Here is a 24,225-nt window from a genome sequence, read left to right as displayed (position 1 = left end):
TTCAAGGGCTGCTTTTCTGGTCATATACAGTAGCCCCTACAGTCATTTCATCATGTTCGTTCGAAAGCATTCAACATTTCACACAGCGATAATTAATAAATTACGATTTTGATCAGAAAAGAGAGTTGTTACTTATGCTTTCTGAGAGGAAACTGGACATATTTATGTTAAAAATCAGTCTTTTTTTTATCATACACTGATCTATATTCCTTCGGAAATGCGAGAATTAATAAATTATGATTTTAATTAGAAAAGAGAGTTGTTACTTGTACTCTTTGAAAGGAAACGGGGACATATCTATGATAAAACTCCATCTATTCTTCATCTCATACACTAATTCATATATTTCTCTTTCTCATACTTGAGAAGCTAAAACCATGTTTTTATTGTATTAAAATATTTCTGATAGAAGAGAGCCTTTGTCCTTCAGGGGACTACGAAAAGTTAATTATAAAGACCTTTTCTTTCTCAAAAAAAAAAATTAAATAAATAATAATAATAATAATTCCAGGTTCAATTAATGGAGAAAAAATTCTCAAATCGGGGTAGTTGAATCGGTGGAACTTCAAAAGTTCAAACTTGCAGCAAATGTTTTTATGATGAAATGGCTGACATAAGTCTTTTTATAGTTCATACATAAAATATTTGTTTTAATGTTGTTAATGTTTTCAAAATATTCAATTTTAATCGTTCATTACTTCTTATATCGTTAATTTTTTTTCCTTATTTCCTTTCCTCAGTGGGCTATTTTTCCATGTTGGAGCCATTGGGCTTATAGCATCTTGCTTTTCCAACTAGGGTTGTAGCTTAGCTAGTAGTAGTAGTAGTAGTAGTAATAATAATAATAATAATAATAATAATAATAATAATAATAATAATAATAATATTGGAAATTATGTCAAAAGTTACAATCTGGATGAAATAGTCACGGTGATTATTCGCTCCATTTCTTCTCGTATACATAAGTTTGTCTCCTAATAGCTCTTCATTTTCGTATCATTTCAATTGTTCCACAAATCTACTAAACGCGTAATGGTCACAGCTAAATAAGGCAGACAATGGAAAATCTTATTAAATAAGCACTGTTGAAAAAAATAGGTAATTTTAATCGAAAATTCTCGGTAAAAATTTTCTAAAAACGCAGTTGAAATAAAAAAAAAATTAATCGAAAATTCTCGGTAAAAATTTTCTAAATACGCAGTTGAAAAAAAAGAAAAAAAAAGATAATCGAAAATTCTCGGTAAAAATATACTATTTTCAGCCGTATTTCAGTACGATACAGGCGGCCGTAATTTTACCTTGCTTTGTTATTATCTTTTCACTGGTTGGCGACCATAATATCACTCCTTTACGTCAATGTATCCGTTTCTAAATGGGTAAATGCCTGTCAACATTTATTCCAAGCTATTTACCGTTTTTATACGGCAATTTTTTAACAGTGCAGTGCTCGAGTTATATAGCATGGAGCAAAATACAACAATGGATTATAAAATATATTTCATTAACACATTTTGATATATTGTGTACTAAATAAGAGTCATAGGCTGAACGTAGATGGTTCATGACCTGTATAAATGACTGTTGATGTGCAGGGCTCACCAGTTTTCACTCGAGATATAACTCTGAATATATAAACATTTCAATTAGATTTCAATTTTCGCTTCGAAAGGCTTTGGAACACTCTCACGCACCAACGGGCTTCGTAATGTTTAATTTCATGAGATATTGAAGAATATCTTTTCATTCCTGGAACTCTAATGTCTCTGGACTCATCTCCTTTGCTTATCAACAAACGTTTGGTAGCTTATCATATATTTGGTAAGTGATCAAACGTTTGGTAAGTTATCAAACCTTTGGTAACTTATCAAATATTTGGTAAGTTATCAAACGTTTGGTAGCTTATCAAACGATTGGTAAGTTATCAAACGTTTGGTAAGTTATCAAACGTTTGATAACTTATCAATCGTTTTGTAACTTATCAGACGTTTGGTAACTTACCAAATGTTTGATAAGTTATCAAACGTTTGGTAACTTATCAAAATTTTCCTAAACATATCCAGAAGTGGCAACGTTCACCATCAGGATATAGGGTGATAATTGACTCCTTGTATTTAGCTTTGCTTCACATAAAAACCTTCTCAATAAACTTGGCTCTTTTCAAACCTATCAAAATTTACCAGCAGAAAATACAATTATCTTTTTTTCAAGTTAATTTAGTCTTCTTTCCCTTTAACCATCATCATCTCCTCGTACGCCTATTGACGCAAAGGGCCTCGATTAGATTTTGCCGGTCGTTTCTATCTTGAGCTTTTAATTCAATACTTCCCTATTCATCATCATCTCATACTTCACGCTTCATAGTCCTCGGCCATATACCCGTTCAACAAAATTCGACTTACAAACACCGTCTTGGAACCAATTAAGTTCGTAAGTTGAGGAGCCTCTGTACATGATTTATAGTACTTTGTAAATTATCAGAATCTTTGAGCTGCCTCTAGATATTCTCGGTTTTGTTCATGGCACTGGAAAATATAGACATGTCTAAACAATGCTGTACAATATGGGTTGATTCGCACTATCGGTCCGGTCACGCTCCAGTCTCGGTTCGATCTAGGTACTGTATACACCTTCGGTTCGCTCTCGGTCCGATCAGTCTTGGTAAAATTATAAATATAAGGAAAAAAAGCATAATTGTATAGGAATATACAATTATGATACTAGGATATGTATTTACGCAGTGAGTATTAGCCTGTTATTGTACATATTGATTTTTTTTATATCATGACCGGAGCGAGATCGGTGCGAGAGCGGACCGGAGCGAGACCGGTGCGAGAGCGGACCGGACCGTGACTGGAGCGAGAGCGGAGCGCGACTGGACCGATAGTGTGAATCAGGACTCAATCAGGTCCTGGTGTGAATCAATCCTATTTCAACGAGTCGAAACAAAACAGAAGAGGGCCAATCTGTCCACTTCACTTCGCTTCCCTGACTTCCTTCCGAATATCTCTGCCTCTTGATTTCAAAACTCATTTATTTTTTCACGTAACTATCGAATTTTCCTCCATTTCCTACCTTTCTTCCCCTTCCTTTATTTCTCGTTTCACATCCTTTCTGCTGTTCTCATCCACATCGCCATTCACATTCGTAGGAGAGAGAGAGGAGAGAAAGATCAGGCGTGATCTTTTCTGGACTTTTGGTCTTTTCTTCTTCGTTTGCGGCTTTTCTCGCATTCTGAAAGGTAAAATAGTTCCATTAGTACGAGAGAGAGAGAGAGAGAGAGAGAGAGAGAGAGAGAGAGAGAGAGAGAGAGAGAGAGAGAGAGAGAGATTGTTAATACATGAGACCGAAATTAAAAGAAGGATAAGCATGATATGGAGAGCTATTGGCATACAAATGAGATTATGAAAAATAAAATGCCACTTTGCTTTAACAAGAAAAGTACTTAAGCAGATAGTCCAACCCTTATTATTATTATTATCATTATTATTATTATTAATTGCTAAGCACAACCCTAGTTGGAAAAGCAGAATGCTATAAGCCCAGGAGCTCCAACAGGAAAAATAGCCCAGTGAGGAAAGGAGACAAGGAAAAATAAAACATTTTAAGGACAGTTAAAACATTAATATGAATAATTCCTATATAAATAATAAATACTTTAACAAAACAAGAGGAAGAAAAATTAGATAGAATAGTGTGCCCGAGTGTACCCTCAACCAAGAGAACTCTAACCCAAGACAGTGGAAGACCATGGTACAGAGGCTATGGCACTACCCAAGACTAGAGAACAATGGTTTGATTTTGGAGTGTACTTCTCCTAGAAGAGCTGCTTATCATAGCTAAAGAGTCTCTTCTACCCTTACCAAGAGGAAAGTAGCTACTGAGCAATTGCAGTGTAGTAGTTAACCTCTTGCGTGAAGAATTGTTTGGTAATCTCAGTGTTGTCAGGTGTATGAGGACAGAGGAGAATCTTTAAAGAATAGGCCAGACTATTCGGTGTATGTGTAGGCAAAGGGAAAGAACCGTAACCAGAGAGAAGGATCCAGTCAAAGGTCCCCATAACTCTCTAGCGGTAGTATCTCAAATTTGGAGCCTTACTAAAGCCTTAGACCACAAGCTAGTTATAACTCAAAGAGCTATGAAAAGAATAATGATGGGAATAACATTATGAGAAGTAGACGATATTCTAACAACATGTAAGAAAAGAAATGGACATGTGCAGGGCATAAAATAAGAATGACAGATAATCGATGGACATTAAGAATAACAGAATGGGTCCCTAGAGATCGCAAACGAAGCAGGGAAGGAAGAGAAGACGACAGATTGACGAGCTAAGAAAATTTGCGGGTATAAACTGGCTTGGAAAGACCAATAACAGATATGTGTGGAGCATGTTTGAGGCATTTGTCCTGTAGTGGACTAGCAACCACCGATGATACATACATATATATATATATATATATATATATATATATATATATATATATATATATATATATATATTTATATGTATATATATTTGTGTTTGGAGAGAGAGAGAGAGAGAGAGAGAGAGAGAGAGAGAGAGAGAGAGAGAGAGAGAGAGAACATTGATTTTGTAATAAAGAATTAAAATTAATGCATTCATATGAAGATACAAATTTTGCGTAATCTGAGAGAGAGAGAGAGAGAGAGAGAGAGAGAGAGAGAGAGAGAGAGAGAGAGAGAGAGAGAGAGAGAGAGAGAGTCCCTTTCATTGTCTTTGCTTACTTTTCTTCTTCCTTTTGCTTTTCTTCCCTTTTTCTTTGAAGATGCTTTCCTCTGGAAGCTGCTGTCCACTTCCCCCCTCCGCCATCCATGATGCTCGGGTTGTTGCTGTCCTCTCCAAGAACGACCTCTTGCACGTGCTTCATCAAAACCTGACGCTGCAGGAGTTCCTCTATCTGATGTTCCTCCAGCTCCTGCTGGCGACTCTTGTGCTTTTTCGACTTTCTGCCGCTGCTGCTGTGTGCCTTGGAGGGCTTGCAGTCGTCTGCCTTCGTGTGATCTGTGCAGAAGAGACAGATGGAAGTCAACTTTGCTTTCTTTTCCTGACTGGACTATATTTCCCTGTTGGATCCCTTGGGCTTATAGCATCCTGCTTTTCTAACTAGGGCTGTAGCTAAGCTAGTAATAATAATAATAATAATAATAATAATAATAATAATAATAATAATAATAATAATAATAATAATAACAATGGATATTTCTGTCTATTTGATTCTCGAAGTGCTGAGGAAAGATGGACCCAAACTGCCTCCTGAATCACAGAATGAAAACTGAACATCACTATACTCAATTGCTTAATGACGCCCATTTGTACTGACTCGCAGGGGTGCCCTTTTAGCTTAGAAAATTTTCCTACTTGCTGATTAATTGGACAAAATAATTTTAACCAATCAGATAGTAGGAAATTTTTCCGAGCTAAAAGGGCACCCCTACGAGTCATTACAAATGCGTCTCATTAAAAAAAATTGATAATAGGATGCCTTTTCTCTTACATTCCTCAATATACATTTCCATATTCTACAGGTTTAGAATCAAGGCTAAGTTTTTTTTTTTTTCATCAGACAACTTAGATAATTTTCAAATATGGCTACAGTCCCATGATTGTTTGACAACAACGGAACATAAATATTCGAAGCTTGTAGAAACAGCTGCTAGCGGAAATAGTCTATTGTTGTCCCCTCAAAACAAAATAAACTGCCTTTGACCTTAACATGTATTAATTGGCGTGGATTTTCATACACTCAAATATGAACCAAGTTTGAAGTCTCAGTGACAACGATGTCCAAACTTATGGCTCATTACGTGAAATTAATATTTTCCTTGACCTTTGACCTTGACCTTCCAAAATCTAACCATTCCCAGATTTTTGCATAACAGCTAATCTCTGCAAGTTTCATTACTCTACGATTAAAATTGTGGCCAGGAAGCTGTTCATAAAAAGATACACGCACACACACAAACACACAAACAGAGGTGAAAACATAACCACCTCCCAACTTCGTTGGCGGAGGCAATCAAAAACAACAACAACAACAACAAAAGTCTATCTTACATTAGGCACAAAACAGCATTTTTTAAAAGAATAATTAAAGGTGATCAATTATCATATATATATATATATATATATATATATATATATATATATATATACACAGTATATATATATATATATATATATATATATATATATATATATATATATATATATATATATACAAGCAGATATGATCAGCTACTTAAAAAAATCGCTCTGGCATGACTGCTCGCTTGCTAAGATGACCATTCCTTCTGACAGATGGAAGAAAGACTAAGAAATTGTCTTATCATTTCTGTAACATTCTGCGGAGATCAATGTTTAGACATTTATTATTATTATTATTATTATTATTATTATTATTATTATTATTATTATTATTATTGTTGTTGTTGTTGTTGTTGTCCAAGCTACAACCTTAGATGAAAAAGAAAAATGCTGTAAGTCGAAGGGTTTCAATAGGGAAAAATAGCCCATCGAGGAAAGGAAATAAGGAAATAAATAAACTACATGAGAAATAATGAACAATTGAAATAAAATATTGTAAGAGTAAAAAAAAATCAAATTAATCTTTCATACAGAAATAGAAAAAATAAATAAAAAAAGAAGAGAAATAAGATAGAATAGTGTGCCTGAGTGTACTACCCTCAAGCAAGAGAACTCTACACCAAGACAGTGGAAGACAAAGTAAACGAGAAAATTGTTATCTTCGCTATGTCTATTACTTGTTCCATATAACTTTCATTATCAGTTTTCCTTCTTCTTCTTATAATTATCACCATGAATATGATCTTTATCATTGTCAATTTCACTATCATCCGTGTTATTCTCCGGATTCTCTTCGCTATAAACATCTTCTTCTTCTTCTTCTTCTTCTTCTTCTTCTTCTTCTTCTTCTTCTATTATTTGTTTCATATAACTTTCATTATCAGTTTTCCTTCTTCTTCTTATAATTATCACCATGAATATGATCTTTATCATTGTCAATTTCACTATCATCCGTGTTATTCTCCGGATTCTCTTCGCTATAAACATCTTCTTCTTCTTCTTCACCTCTTCTTCTTCTTCTTCTTCCCGGAACTCGTAGTTGTCTGTGTCTCCTTTAATTACAAAGGTCTTGGCCATTAAGACATCTCAACGGGAATCTCAAAGAGGCTGACGAGGGCATTTGGACATTCACCACCCGTTCACAATGATGTCATGCATATCTCGGTTTTTCATTACGTCATCTAATTATGGTGAATAAAATGTCAGATATTAGCAGAGAGAGAGAGAGAGAGAGAGAGAGAGAGAGAGAGAGAGAGAGAGAGAGAGAGAGAGAGAGAGAGAGAGAGCATAAATTAAAATCCTCCCGGATCTCTACATGTTTCCTCCTCGCGCACGTGTGTCACACACACTTCTATGTTTGTGTGTGTGTGCATATGTGTGTGCGTGTGGCTTTTATGTGCCTTTGTCCCGGCTTTTATGGTACCGTTTGTGCATCCGGAGATGGGTCACTGCTTTTCATAAAACAGAGAACTCTTCGCATTGTGAAGTGTTCATACCACACTTCTTTCTCCACCATGAGGCTCAATGCTACACAGTATTCTAGAAGTTTTATTCCAGCTGTGACCAAGTTGTGGAATGATCTTCCTAATCGGGTAGTTGAATGAGTAGATCTTCAAAAGTTCAAACTTGCAGAAAATGTTTTTATGTTGAACAGGCTGACATAAGTCTTTTTATAGTTTATATATGACATATCTGTTTTGACGTTATTACTGTTTTTAGAATGATTTATTATTAATTTGCTCTCATCTTTTATTTATTGCCATATTTCCTTTCCTCACTGGGCTATTCTTCCCTGTTGGAGCCCTTAGGCTTATGGCATCTTGCTTTTCCAACTAGGGTTGTAGCTTGGCTAGTAATAATAATAATAATAATAATAATAATAATAATAATAATAATAATAATGAATTTTAGTGTTAGGAAAGATTTCGTAGTTCTAAATTGACTCGGAGGAGAGAAACTGCGTCTAAAAATAAAGGACTTTTAGTCTGTTTGACTGGGTTTCTTTAAAGAACAAAACTAATAAAAACTATACGGAAGTGTTCTTTCACTATAATACGATAACCTCTATTAAATTCAACAGGTCGCGTCTTTGCATTTGAAAGGTGAAAACACTTTAAAAGGGTTTAAAATCGAACCCCGATCTACAATCAGCCTCATAAACTCACACGATTAGCAATGGGGTTTCGCGAGAGTTCAACGATAACGTAAGTAGTTATCCAGGATTGTTATTTTTTGAGGCAACAGTTCGTCTTCGAAGTCGAAGTCGAAGTCGAAGTCGTCTGGCTACTCAGAGCTAAGAGGTCTTACATCTAACAATATAATTGGAATAGAGACGGTTTTCCAAAGTGCTGGAATAGGGCCAACTTCGTCTGGACTAGCTGCTATCCAGTTGATAACAGGAGATATGCGAGTTCGTCTAATTATTCTATTTAATCATTCTTTGAAAAATTTTGCATCATTGCGAATTTTTTTTTCTTACGATAAATATGTACACTTTACACACCATTTTATATATATATGTATATATATACAGTATATATATATATGTATATATATATATATATATATATATATATATATACATATATATATACATATATATACATACATATATACATACATATATATATATATATATATATATATATATGAATTTCTCTTTCTTTGAGTTATTTATCTTCTTTGAATTATTTATCTTTCCTTGAGTTATTTCTCTTTTCTCTATCTTTGCGTTATTTTTCTTTTCTCTTTTTTTGAGTTATTTCTCTTTCATTTAATCATTTTTCTTTTTTTTTATTGAGTTTTACTACTGTCTGTCGCGAGAACTGAAATAAAAAAAAATGTGTTAAAGGCGTGACCTCGCAGACGATGTTAAACACGATTTCTGCAGACGACAGATAGTTCTCATTCTCCTCTATTATTATCATTATTATTTTTATTATTATTATTATTATTATTATTATTATTATTATTATTATTACTAGCCAAGCTACAACCCTAGCTGGAAAAGCAAGATGCTATAAGCCCAAGGGCTCCAATAGGGAAGAATAGCCCAGTGAGGAAAGGAAATAAGGAAATAAATAAATGATGAGAACAAATTAACAATAAATCATTCTAAAAACAGTAACAACGTCAAAACAGATATGTCCTATATAAACTATTAACAACGTCAAAAACAGACATGTCCTATACAAACTATTAACAACGTTAAAAACAGATATGTCATATATAAACTATTAACAACGTCAAAACAGATATGTCCTATATAAACTATTAACAACGTCAAAACAGATATGTCCTATATAAACTATTAACAACGTCAAAACAGATATGTCCTATATAAACTATTAACAACGTCAAAACAGATATGTCCGATATAACAACGTCAAAACAGATATGTCCTATATAAACTATTAACAACGTCAAAACAGATATGTCCGATATAACAACGTCAAAACAGATATGTCCTATATAAACTATTAACAACGTCAAAACAGATATGTCCTATATAAACTATTAACAACGTCAAAACAGATATGTCCTATAAAAACTATTAACAACGTCAAAACAGATATGTCCTATATAAACTATTAACAACGTCAAAACAGATATGTCCTATATAAACTATTAACAACGTCAAAACAGATATGTCCTATATAAACTATTAACAACGTCAAAACAGATATGTCATATATAAACTATTAACAACGTCAAAACAGATATGTCCTATATAAACTATTAACAACGTCAAAACAGATATGTCCTATATAAACTATTAACAACATCAAAAAGGAAAAGCGTTGTTTTAAAAGGAATAAACTCCCAGAGCTACTGGTGAATATCTGTTTTCAAAAGTGTCGCTCCTTGGAAAAAGATAGATCTGACTTTTAGATTTGCAACAAAGTAGCCTCTTTACAAGAATGTTCCGAAAAACATAAAACTCTACGGGGGAAATACCCAAAGTTGGTTATATTGTGTTTGTTACACTTTTGTATAATAATAACAGTTAAAATAAAGATCAACAGGTATATTAACAATAAAAATAACAATTCTAAATAATAATAATAATAATAATAATAATAATAATAATAATAAACGTAACAGGCTAAGCTGCAGCGGTCCTGATATATATATATATACAATATATATATATATATATATATATATATATATATATATATATATATATATATATATATATATATATATATATATCCACACAACATGGAGTTCAAATAGAAATACATTTCTACCTCATACTTGTGATTGAACGCTGGCCCCTTCTAATGAAAGGCCAGGTCGAAACCAACCACGCCACAAGAGGCCAAGGTCTCCTCAAAAGGAAATTGCAAACCATGGAACAGATTATTACCCTCAGCTTACTTCTTTGGACGTTTTTGCCACAAGACGTGTAAAAACTTTAGATAATATAGGAGTTATGAAAATGGGGTTATAATCGTTAGGGCTTGAGCTACCACAAATAACATTACCAATTCTTCAACTAGTGCAGTGTGTGTGTGTGTGTGTGTGTGTGTGTGTGTGTGTGTGTGAGCAATAAACCACTAGTCCCTGTAGACTGTGATAAACAAGGTGAAAATACTGAGTGAAACTTCACTAATTTCGTCTCTATGATATATTCATGATGTGTTCCTGTTATTTTGCATACAACACTACACACACACACGCGCACACACACACACACACACACACACATATATATATATATATATATATATATATATATATATAGGTGTCACCACTCATATATATGTATGTATGTATATATATATATATATATATATATATATATATATATATATATATATATATATATATATATATGTCAACACAACTATTGAAGTATGTGTAAATGTATGTATTTCAGTTTTCGCGTTAAAAAAAACAATGGATGACATTTATAATAAAACGTATTTCATGTTTGATTATACTTTGTGTTCTTCAAAGAGAGAGAGAGAGAGAGAGAGAGAGAGAGAGAGAGAGAGAGAGAGAGAGAGAGAGAGAGAGAGAGAGAGAGAGAGATCTTATCGTTTTGACGAAATGGAAATCTCAGTAATACTATAATTTAGTCTGAACAGATCGATGGTTTGATCATTTTTTTTTTTATAAGAAACGAAAAAAGTATGGTAAAACAGTCTTCCAATGTTATCTTTCTTGTCTAGGTCAGCATTAAACTTTTTTTTTTTGGCAAGAATTTTGAAAATGAGGACTATAATTTTACACGAATTCCATTTTATAAAAAGAAAAGAAAAAAATAGATAGGAGTTTCCCATGTAAGTTTTCAGATTTGGACGAATTATGATGAGACAAACTTTGGGGCTATGACATTTTTTCTTATAGCTCTCGTCCGGAGAAAAGCTTCGGGCAATCAGCATAAGAAGAAGATCAGACTAACGATAACATTTCACACCTGTAATCTTCTCGAGGCCACCTGGAAATGTAACTTAATGCATAACTTCTGGAGCGTATCGTCTGCCAAGGTACGCCCCACCGTTAGGCCTTACCTGCTTGGGAATATGTTGGTGTAGGTAAGTCAATGCTGGTATGCGTGTCTGATCTGTTCTAAAAATACCCAAACGACCCAGGCACCAATCGCTGTTCGTCGCAAGTGATTGAACGAGTTGGCTGTCTCACCCAAGGCCAATTGAGTAAAATTCTATTGGCCTCGGTCTCACCTAGAGATCTTGACCCGTGTCTTGACTCGTATGAGCGAGTAGAGGAAATTTTCTTCTCTCAATAAAGCTAGCTAATTTGGGATGCAGGTGACGGGATACACTAAAGCCATTTGTATGCGCTTGGATAAGACTCCGCCATGTCCGGCTATAAATAGATTTACGCATAAAAGTTTAAAAATAGATGGGTATAAAATTGGCCATGGGGTCAGCAGTAAATCCAGCAGAGTTTTCTTTGAGTGGGAGACGTTTTGCATTCGACCGGTTAGGGCATAAAGAGCTGGTCTGAGGAGGGGAGGGGGGGAGGGGGGGTTCGAAACAGCCTCGTAAAAGAGAACCGTATCCTCTCATCAGCTGAAAGGTTTCTGCTGTAAGAGTCATTCCTTCTGGGGCACTGTTTAGAGTCGATGTCTTACCAAGATAGCTGTTGTGTGCCAGCAAGATGCTTGTTAAGGTCTTCGAGGTTCATGTTTATACCTATGAGGACGAGAAGGAAGGCTGAAGGGAGGATGGGGCACGCAAGAGCGGAACCTTCCAGGTTTATACTTATGTCTATGAGGACGAGAAGGAAGGCTGAAGGAAGGCTGGGGCACGCAAGAGCGGAACCTTCGAGGTTTATACTTATGTCTATGGGCTATGGGGACGAGAAGGAAAGCTGAAGGAAGGCTGAAGGAAGGCTGGGGCATGCAAGAGCGGAACTTTCGAGGTTTATACTTATGTGTATGAGGACGAGAAGGAAGGCTGGGGCATGCAAGAGCGGAACCTTCGAGGTTTATACTTATGCCTATGAGGACGAGAAGGAAGGCTGGGGCATGCAAGAGCGGAACCTTCGAGGTTTATACTTATGTCTATGAGGACGAGAAGGAAGGCTGGGGCATGCAAGAGCGGAACCTTCGAGGTTTATACTTATGCCTATGAGGACGAGAAGGAAGGCTGGGGCATGCAAGAGCGGAACCTTCGAGGTTTATACTTATGTCTATGAGGACGAGAAGGAAGGCTGGGGCATGCAAGAGCGGAACCTTCAAGGTTTATACTTATGTTTATGGGCTATGGGGACGAGAAGGAAAACTGAAGGAAGGCTGAAGGAAGGCTGGGGCATGCAAGAGCGGAACCTTCGAGGTTTATACTTATGCCTATGAGGACGAGAAGGAAGGCTGGGGCATGCAAGAGCGGAACCTTCGAGGTTTATACTTATGTTTATGGGCTATGGGGACGAGAAGGAAAACTGAAGGAAGGCTGAAGGAAGGCTGGGGCATGCAAGAGCGGAACTTTCGAGGTTTATACTTATGTCTATGAGGACGAGAAGGAAGGCTGGGGCATGCAAGAGCGGAACCTTCGAGGTTTATACTTATGCCTATGAGGACGAGAAGGAAGGCTGGGGCATGCAAGAGCGGAACCTTCGAGGTTTATACTTATGTCTATGAGGACGAGAAGGAAGGCTGGGGCATGCAAGAGCGGAACCTTCGAGGTTTATACTTATGCCTATGAGGACGAGAAGGAAGGCTGGGGCATGCAAGAGCGGAACCTTCGAGGTTTATACTTATGCCTATGAGGACGAGAAGGAAGGCTGGGGCATGCAAGAGCGGAACCTTCGAGGTTTATACTTATGCCTATGAGGACGAGAAGGAAGGCTGGGGCATGCAAGAGCGGAACCTTCGAGGTTTATACTTATGTTTATGGGCTATGGGGACGAGAAGGAAAACTGAAGGAAGGCTGAAGGAAGGCTGGGGCATGCAAGAGCGGAACCTTCGAGGTTTATACTTATGCCTATGAGGACGAGAAGGAAGGCTGGGGCATGCAAGAGCGGAACCTTCGAGGTTTATACTTATGTTTATGAGGACGAGAAGGAAGGCTGGGGCATGCAAGAGCGGAACCTTCGAGGTTTATACTTATGTTTATGGGCTATGGGGACGAGAAGGAAAACTGAAGGAAGGCTGAAGGAAGGCTGGGGCATGCAAGAGCGGAACCTTCGAGGTTTATACTTATGTCTATGAGGACGAGAAGGAAGGCTGGGGCATGCAAGAGCGGAACCTTCGAGGTTTATACTTATGTTTATGGGCTATGGGGACGAGAAGGAAAACTGAAGGAAGGCTGAAGGAAGGCTGGGGCATGCAAGAGCGGAACCTTCGAGGTTTATACTTATGTCTATGAGGACGAGAAGGAAGGCTGGGGCATGCAAGAGCGGAACCTTCGAGGTTTATACTTATGTTTATGGGCTATGGGGACGAGAAGGAAAACTGAAGGAAGGCTGAAGGAAGGCTGGGGCATGCAAGAGCGGAACCTTCGAGGTTTATACTTATGCCTATGAGGACGAGAAGGAAGGCTGGGGCATGCAAGAGCGGAACCTTCGAGGTTTATACTTATGTTTATGGGCTATGGGGACGAGAAGGAAAACTGAAGGAAGGCTGAAGGAAGGCTGGGGCATGCAAGAGCGGAACCTTCGAGGTTTATACTTATGTCTATGAGGACGAGAAGGAAGGCTGGGGCATGCAAGAGCGGAACCTTCGAGGTTTATACTTATGTTTATGGGCTATGGGGACGAGAAGGAAAACTGAAGGAAGGCTGAAGGAAGGTTGGGGCATGCAAGAGCGGAACCTTCGAGGTTTATACTTATGCCTATGAGGACGAGAAGGAAGGCTGGGGCATGCAAGAGCGGAACCTTCGAGGTTTATACTTATGTTTATGGGCTATGGGGACGAGAAGGAAAACTGAAGGAAGGCTGAAGGAAGGCTGGGGCATGCAAGAGCGGAACCTTCGAGGTTCATACTTATGTCTATGAGGACGAGAAGGAAGGCTGGGGCATGCAAGAGCGGAACCTTCGAGGTTTATACTTATGTTTATGGGCTATGGGGACGAGAAGGAAAACTGAAGGAAGGCTGAAGGAAGGCTGGGGCATGCAAGAGCGGAACTTTCGAGGTTTATACTTATGTCTATGAGGACGAGAAGGAAGGCTGGGGCATTCAAGAGCGGAACCTTCGAGGTTTATACTTATGCCTATGAGGACGAGAAGGAAGGTTGGGGCATGCAAGAGCGGAACTTTCGAGGTTTATACTTATGTGTATGAGGACGAGAAGGAAGGCTGGGGCATGCAAGAGCGGAACCTTCAAGGTTTATACTTATGCCTATGAGGACGAGAAGGAAGGCTGGGGCATGCAAGAGCGGAACCTTCGAGGTTTATACTTATGTCTATGAGGACGATAAGGAAGGCTGAAGGAAGGCTGGGGCACGTAAGAGCGGAACCTTCAAGGTTTATACTTATGCCTATGAGGACGAGAAGGAAGGCTGGGGCATGCAAGAGCGGAACCTTCAAGGTTTATACTTATGCCTATGAGGACGAGAAGGAAGGCTGGGGCATGCAAAGCGGAACCTTCGAGGTTTATACTTATGTCTATGAGGACGATAAGGAAGGCTGAAGGAAGGCTGGGGCACGCAAGAGCGGAACCTTCGAGGTTTATACTTATGTCTATGAGGACGATAAGGAAGGCTGAAGGAAGGCTGGGGCACGCAAGAGCGGAACCTTCGAGGTTTATACTTATGTTTATGGGCTATGGGGACGAGAAGGAAAACTGAAGGAAGGCTGAAGGAAGGCTGGGGCATGCAAGAGCGGAACATTCGAGGTTTATACTTATGTCTATGAGGACGAGAAGGAAGGCTGGGGCATGCAAGAGCGGAACCTTCGAGGTTTATACTTATGTGTATGAGGACGAGAAGGAAGGCTGGGGCATGCAAGAGCGGAACCTTCGAGGTTTATACTTATGCCTATGAGGACGAGAAGGAAGGCTGGGGCATGCAAGAGCGGAACCTTCGAGGTTTACACTTATGCCTATGAGGACGAGAAGGAAGGTTGGGGCATGCAAGATCGGAACCTTCGAGGTTTATACTTATGCCTATGAGTACGAGAAGGAAGGCTGGGGCATGCAAGAGCGGAACCTTCGAGGTTTATACTTATGTGTATGAGGACGAGAAGGAAGGCTGGGGCATGCAAGAGCGGAACCTTCGAGGTTTATACTTATGCCTATGAGGACGAGAAGGAAGGCTGGGGCATGCAAGAGCGGAACCTTCGAGGTTTACACTTATGCCTATGAGGACGAGAAGGAAGGCTGGGGCATGCAAGAGCGGAACCTTCGAGGTTTATACTTATGCCTATGAGGACGAGAAGGAAGGCTGGGGCATGCAAGAGCGGAACCTTCGAGGTTTACACTTATGCCTATGAGGACGAGAAGGAAGGCTGGGGCATGCAAGAGCGGAACCTTCGAGGTTTACACTTATGTGTATGAGGACGAGAAGGAAGGCTGGGGCATGCAAGAGTGGAACCTTCGAGGTTTATACTTATGCCTATGAGGACGAGAAGGAAGGCTGGGGCATGCAAGAGCGGAACCTTCGAGGTTTACACTTATGCCTATGAGGACGAGAAGGAAGGTTGGGGCATGCAAGATCGGAACCTTCGAGGTTTATACTTATGCCTATGAGTACGAGAAGGAAGGCTGGGGCATGCAAGAGCGGCCTAATTAAGGCAGCCTGCGTGGGAGCAAGTTATGGTTTATAGGGACAGTTGTTGCCTTCTATAAACGCAGTTGTTAAGGCTTGCGAAAATGGCTCTTGTTAGTCGTAAACTTCTTTTAGGATGTAAAATATATCTGACAATTACTGACCAGCCTTAAGAATCCACTTAAAAAGCCTGACTGTTCTCTAGGTTTATTCAAGTCTAGTCGTCTTTCTATTAGGCATAATATGATATTTGTAAAAATTCTACAATATATTATTATTATTATTATTATTATTATTATTTGCTAAGCTACAACCCTAGTTGGAAAAGCAGGATGCTATAAGCCATGGGCTCCAAATAGCCCAGTGAGGAAAGGAAACAAGGGAAAATAAAATATTTTAAGAATAGTTACAACATTAAAATATATATTTCCTATATAAACTATAAAACCTTAACAAAACAAGAGGAAGAGAAATTAGATAGAATAGTGTGCCCGAGTGTACCCTCAAGCAAGAGAACTCTAACCCAAGACAGTGGAAGGCCATGGTACAGAGGCTATGGCACTATCCAAGACTGGAGAATAATGGTTTGATTTTGGAGTGTCCTTCTCCTAGAAGAGCTTCTTACCTTAGCTAAAGAGTCTCTTCTACCCTTATCAAGAGGAAAGTAGCCACTGAACACACTGAACAATTACAGTGCAGTACCCTATGGGTGAAGAAGAATATATATATGTGTGTGTGCGTGTGTTGCGTGACATAATCTTAAACAATATTAATAATATTACAGAGAGTAAACTTCATTAATTTCCCCCTTTTAAAATTAGTTTATAGAATCTGAGTATCTTTGAGATAGTTGGGAATGGAACTTAGATATATGTGGAAATTTTCCGAAACAATACTGTGGCTCATTTGACCTCTAACACGATACCTTTACCCAATGCCTAAAGGTGTGATAACCTTAACGCCCGCTATGAATATAGTTCAGACTTAATTAACTATATTTATAATTGTTATATGTAAGAAAATAATATGCTTATGCATAGAAAACGCACTGAAGACAGGCTTCAAGGTTTTTTAAAATGAATCAATATAGGCTTCAAGGTTTTTGAAAATGAATCAATATAGGCTTCAAGGTTTTTGAAAATGAATCAATATAGTCTTCAAGGTTTTTGAAAATGAATCAATATAGGCTTCAAGGTTTTTGAAAATGAATCAAAATATTTGATTCTAATTGTTCATTACTTCTCTTGTAGTTTATTTATTTCCTTGTTGGCTTTCCTCACTGGACTATTTTTCCTTGTTATCGCCCTTTTAGCCTCTTGCTTTACCAACTGGGGTTGTAGCTTTGCTAATAATAATAATAATAATAATAATAATAATAATAATAATAATAATAATAATAATACGGTGATGAGATAAGCCTCTTTAAAAATGATTAAATTACCACAGGAAAAGTACATTCTTCATCATTAATTATGCCCTGATGGACAGATGCCATGAGAGATATTCATTCATAAGATGAGATTTGCTAGACAAGCATTATCTAATCAGTAAAAGAGAAACTTGACAGTTACTGCCAACTATGAGAGGTTGCTCAGAAGTATGAAGTAATATTATATAATGGAAAAAAAAAATACCCAGGCGGCTCTTGTGGGTATAAAATTCCAGGGTGTATTCTTTAATATACACTAAAATAAAAAAGTATGCATTCTTCAGTATACACTAAAGTAAGAAAGTATGCATTCTTCAGTATACACTAAAGTAAGAAAGTATGTATCCTTCAGTATACACTAAAGTAAGAAAGTATGCTTTCTTCAGTATACACTAAAGTACGAAAGTATGCATTCTTCAGTATACACTAAAGTACGAAAGTATGTATCCTTCAGTATACACTAAAGTACGAAAGTATGTATCCTTCAGTATACACTAAAGTAAGAAAGTATGTATCCTTCAGTATACACTAAAGTACGAAAGTATGTATCCTTCAGTATACACTAAAGTACGAAAGTATGTATCCTTCAGTATACACTAAAGTAAGAAAGTATGCTTTCTTCAGTATACACTAAAGTAAGAAAGTATGCTTTCTTCAGTATACACTAAAGTACGAAAGTATGCATTCTTCAGTATACACTAAAGTAAGAAAGTATGCTTTCTTCAGTATACACCAAAGTACGAAAGTATGCATTCTTCAGTATACACTAAAGTACGAAAGTATGCATTCTTCAGTATACACTAAAGTAAGAAAGTATGCTTTCTTCAGTATACACTAAAGTACGAAAGTATGCATTCTTCAGTATACACTAAAGTACGAAAGTATGTATCCTTCAGTATACACTAAAGTACGAAAGTATGTATCCTTCAGTATACACTAAAGTACGAAAGTATGTATCCTTCAGTATACACTAAAGTACGAAAGTATGTATCCTTCAGTATACACTAAAGTACGAAAGTATGTATCCTTCAGTATACACTAAAGTAAGAAATTATGCAATCTTCAGTATACACTAAAGTAAGAAAGTATGCTTTCTTCAGTATACACTAAAGTACGAAAGTATGCATTCTTCAGTATACACTAAAGTACGAAAGTATGCATTCTTCAGTATACACTAAAGTAAGAAAGTATGCTTTCTTCAGTATACACTAAAGTACGAAAGTATGTATCCTTCAGTATACACTAAAGTACGAAAGTATGTATCCTTCAGTATACACTATAGTACGAAAGTATGTATCCTTCAGTATACACTAAAGTACGAAAGTATGTATCCTTCAGTATACACTAAAGTACGAAAGTATGTATCCTTCAGTATACACTAAAGTACGAAAGTATGTATCCTTCAGTATACACTAAAGTACGAAAGTATGTATTCTTCAGTATACACTAAAGTAAAATAGTATGTATTCTTCAGTATACACTAAAGTACGAAAGTATGTATCCTTCAGTATACACTAAAGTACGAAAGTATGTATCCTTCAGTATACACTAAAGTAAGAAAGTATGTATCCTTCAGTATACACTAAAGTACGAAAGTATGTATCCTTCAGTATACACTAAAGTAAGAAAGTATGTATCCTTCAGTATACACTATAGTACGAAAGTATGTATCCTTCAGTATACACTAAAGTAAGAAAGTATGTATTCTTCAGTATACACTATAGTACGAAAGTATGTATCCTTCAGTATACACTAAAGTAAGAAAGTATGTATCCTTCAGTATACACTAAAGTACGAAAGTATGCTTTCTTCAGTATACACTAAAGTACGAAAGTATGTATCCTTCAGTATACACTAAAGTACGAAAGTATGTATCCTTCAGTATACACTAAAGTACGAAAGTATGTATCCTTCAGTATACACTAAAGTAAGAAAGTATGTATCCTTCAGTATACACTAAAGTACGAAAGTATGTATCCTTCAGTATACACTAAAGTACGAAAGTATGTATTCTTCAGTATACACTAAAGTACGAAAGTATGCTTTCTTCAGCATACACTAAAGTACGAAAGTATGCTTTCTTCAGTATACACTAAAGTACGAAAGTATGCATTCTTCAGCATACACTAAAGTACGAAAGTATGCTTTCTTCAGTATACACTAAAGTACGAAAGTATGCATTCTTCAGTATACACTAAAGTAAGAAAGTATGTATTCTTCAGTATACACTATAGTACGAAAGTATGTATCCTTCAGTATACACTAAAGTACGAAAGTATGCTTTCTTCAGTATACACTATAGTAAGAAAGTATGTATTCTTCAGTATACACTATAGTACGAAAGTATGTATCCTTCAGTATACACTAAAGTACGAAAGTATGTATTCTTCAGTATACACTAAAGTAAGAAAGTATGTATTCTTCAGTATACACTAAAGTAAGAAAGTATGTATTCTTCAGTATACACTATAGTACGAAAGTATGTATCCTTCAGTATACACTAAAGTACGAAAGTATGTATCCTTCAGTATACACTAAAGTACGAAAGTATGCTTTCTTCAGTATACACTAAAGTACGAAAGTATGCTTTCTTCAGTATACACTAAAGTACGAAAGTATGCATTCTTCAGTATACACTATAGTACGAAAGTATGCATTCTTCAGTATACACTAAAGTACGAAAGTATGCATCCTTCAGTATACACTAAAGTACGAAAGTATGCATCCTTCACTATACACTAAAGTACGAAAGTATGCATCCTTCAGTATACACTAAAGTACGAAAGTATGCATCCTTCAGTATACACTAAAGTACGAAAGTATGCATCCTTCAGTATACACTAAAGTACGAAAGTATGCATCCTTCAGTATACACTAAAGTACGAAAGTATGCATCCTTCAGTATACACTAAAGTACGAAAGTATGCATCCTTTAGTATACACTAAAGTAAGAAAGTATGCATTCTTCAGTATACACTAAAGTACGAAAGTATGCATCCTTTAGTATACACTAAAGTAAGAAAGTATGCATCCTTCAGTATACACTAAAGTACGAAAGTATGCATCCTTTAGTATACACTAAAGTAAGAAAGTATGCATTCTTCAGTATACACTAAAGTACGAAAGTATGCATCCTTCAGTATACACTAAAGTACGAAAGTATGCATCCTTCAGTATACACTAAAGTACGAAAGTATGCATCCTTTAGTATACACTAAAGTAAGAAAGTATGCATTCTTCAGTATACACTAAAGTACGAAAGTATGCATCCTTCAGTATACACTAAAGTAAGAAAGTATGCATTCTTCAGTATACACTAAAGTACGAAAGTATGCATTCTTCAGTATACACTAAAGTACGAAAGTATGCATCCTTCAATATACACTAAAGTAAGAAAGTATGCATTCTTCAGTATACACTAAACCTTCAGTATACACTAAAGTACGAAAGTATGCATCCTTCAGTATACACTAAAGTACGAAAGTATGCATCCTTCAGTATACACTAAAGTACGAAAGTATGCATCCTTCAGCATACACTAAAGTACGAAAGTATGCTTTCTTCAGTATACACTAAAGTACGAAAGTATGCATTCTTCAGTATACACTAAAGTACGAAAGTATGTATCCTTCAGTATACACTAAAGTACGAAAGTATGCATCCTTCAGTATACACTAAAGTACGAAAGTATGTATCCTTCAGTATACACTAAAGTACGAAAGTATGCATCCTTCAGTATACACTAAAGTACGAAAGTATGTATCCTTCAGTATACACTAAAGTACGAAAGTATGCATTCTTCAGTATACACTAAAGTAAAAAGTTATATGTTAAATAAAAGGTAAAGGTGTCTGGTTCCAGTTCCAGTGTCATCAGAATATATGCTCACCAGCACGTCAGCCAGGTAAGCCCAACTCCCCACTATGGTGCCCTACCACAGCAGTAGCCTCCCCAGTAAACAGTGTAAACTTGCAGCCCCGGGATGGGATCGATTTGTTGCCATGCGAATTCTAAGTATATGTTAAATAAAAGGTAAAGGTGTCTGGTTTCAGTTCCAATTTCATCAGAATAGATACTCACCAGAACGTCAGCTGGGTAAGCCCAACGCCATACTGTGGTGCCCAACCACAGCAGTGGCCTCCCCAGTAAACAGTTTAAACTCGTGGTCCCAGGATGGGATCGATCTGCTGCCACGGAATGCTAGGCAAACATGTTACCACTGTACTACCCAGGAGACTAGAAGATCAGCCAATTTTGCATTGTACCGTAACTGTTTCGCTATTGTTCCCAAGAGCTAAGAATACTTTGACTGGCCTATTCTTTACAGACTCTCCTCTGTCCTCATACACCTGACAACACTGAGATTACCAAACAATACTTCTTCACCAAAGGGGTTAACTACTGCATTGTAATTGTTCAGTGGCTACTTTCCTCTTGGTAAGGGTAGAAGAGACTCTTTAGCTATGGTAAGCAGCTCTTCTAGGAGAAGGACACTCCAAAATCAAACCATTGTTCTCTAGTCTTGGGTAGTGCCATAGCCTCTGTACCATGGTCTTCCACTATCTTGGGTTAGAGATCTCTTGCCCAAGGGTACACTCGGGTACACTATTCTATATAATTTCAATTCCTCATGTTTTGTTAAAGTTTATATAGTAGATATTTTAGTATTATTCTTAAAATATTTATTTTTTCCATATTTCCTTTCCTCTTTGGGCTATTTTCCCTGTTGGAGCCCCTGGGCTTATAGCATTCTGCTTTTCCAACTAGGGTTGTAGCTTAGCAATTAATAATAATAATAAAAATAATAACAATAATAATAATATTTTTCAGGTAGATGCAATTCTATGTTTGTGCTCTAATAAATTTGCCTTCGTCTTTAATTTGTCTATCTTGTGAAGGTTCTGAATCTGACACATGTTGCGTTTGGACATGATTGCTTTAGCAATATTATTGCCACTATAAACAATTTTTTTTATGAGGCGCATTTGCACTGACTCGCAGGGGTGCCCCTTTAACTCGGAAAAGTTTCCTACCAGCTGATTGGTTAGATTTATTTTGTCCAATCAATCAGTTAGTAGGAAACTTTTCCTAGCAAAAAGGGCACCCCTGCAAGTCCGTACAAATGCGCCACATTAAAAAAAATTTATTATAGTTAGCCATATTGGTCATTTGATCCCATTTCCCGGGAAATTACTTTGTTGGGGATATTGCGGACATGAGTCTTTTTATAGTTTATTTATGACATTTTTGTTTTTGATGTTGTTAATAGTTTATATATGACATGTCTGTTTTGACGTTGTTACTTATTTTAGAATGACTTATTGTTAATTTGTTCTCTTCATTTATTTATTTCCTTATTTCCTTTCCTCACTGGGCTATTTTTCCCTGTTGGAGCCCCTGGGCTTATAGCATCTTGCTTTTCCAACTAGGGTTGTAGCTTGGATAGTAATAATAATAATAATAATAATAATATTTATCTAGTTCAGATTAGTTAGATTGTTTGGGAGAGGTACCACCTTTGCTCTAGATTTCTTTTTCCAGCTACTGGGTATTTCTGGACGGGTCTCACCTCGCAGCCTCTTGAGATGCTTAGCACTAGGCAAGTCTCCTCTGCCTCTTAACATTATGTCGCTAATTCAAATAGAATTTTCCTATGGCCGTATTTCCCTTAAGTGTGTGTTGCATATTCCCTTATGGCAAAGTTCAAACCCATTCCTCTTGTAGTGTATTTATTTCCTTATTTCCTTTCCTCACTAGGCTGTTATTCCTATCGGAGCCCTTGGGCTTGTAGCATGCTGCTTTTCCATCTAGTGTTGTAGCTTAGCTCGTAATAAATAATAATAATAATAATAATAATAACAATAATAATAATAATAATAATAATAACAATAATAATAATAATTCCTTATCTCAATGATAATGATAATAATAATAATAATAATAATAATAATAATAATAATAATAACAACAATAATAATAATAATTCCTTATCTCAATGATAATAATAATAATAATAATGATAATAATAATGATAATAATACTAATAATAATGATAATAATAATAATAAAGTTTCTGGTGATCGTCCACTATTTATTTCCTCGTTTCCTTTCCTCGCTGGGCTATTTTTTTTCCTGTTGAAGCCCTTGGGCTTAGAGCATCCTGCTTTTCCACCTAGGGTTTTAGCTTAGCTAATAATAACAATAATCATAACAATAATAATAATAATAATAAACAACGCCTGCACCGACTAAAACGTGTCTGGTCCCCCTCAACGGATGATTTCCCCGTTGAGCAATCCAATCCCTTCTAGAAGCGTAGAGGCGTCGTAGAGGATGCCCTGAGTAGGACCAAAAACGGAGGAGGAAGAGAAGCCTTTCGGAGGCAGAAGGAATGCGGTGTTCGCCTCTTGTGTTTGAAGCGAATGAAAGCCATAAATATAATGAGACTTTAGAAGCCATAAGGTCTCGCCATACAACGCCCTTCTCCCCCCCCCCCCCCTTTCCACTGTAAA

The 24,225-nt window shown here is 36.8% G+C and overlaps 1 protein-coding gene across 1 annotated transcript in view; it reads right to left on the bottom strand.

The window, feature by feature from the left end:
* Window positions 1-6: 6 nt before the first annotated feature.
* Fs (Follistatin) overlaps window positions 7-24,225 on the bottom strand; it is a 451,667-nt gene continuing 427,448 nt past the window's right edge. Inside the window, 3 exon segments of the mRNA XM_068382867.1 lie at window positions 7-3,240; window positions 4,737-4,822; window positions 4,824-5,023. Of these exon segments, the coding sequence (XP_068238968.1) occupies window positions 3,069-3,240; window positions 4,737-4,822; window positions 4,824-5,023 (458 nt within the window). The 3' untranslated portion in view covers window positions 7-3,068.

This window comes from Palaemon carinicauda, chromosome 11 (genome assembly GCF_036898095.1).
Source record: "Palaemon carinicauda isolate YSFRI2023 chromosome 11, ASM3689809v2, whole genome shotgun sequence".
NCBI lineage: Eukaryota > Metazoa > Arthropoda > Malacostraca > Decapoda > Palaemonidae > Palaemon > Palaemon carinicauda.
This window is presented reverse-complemented; position numbering and strand designations above follow the sequence as displayed.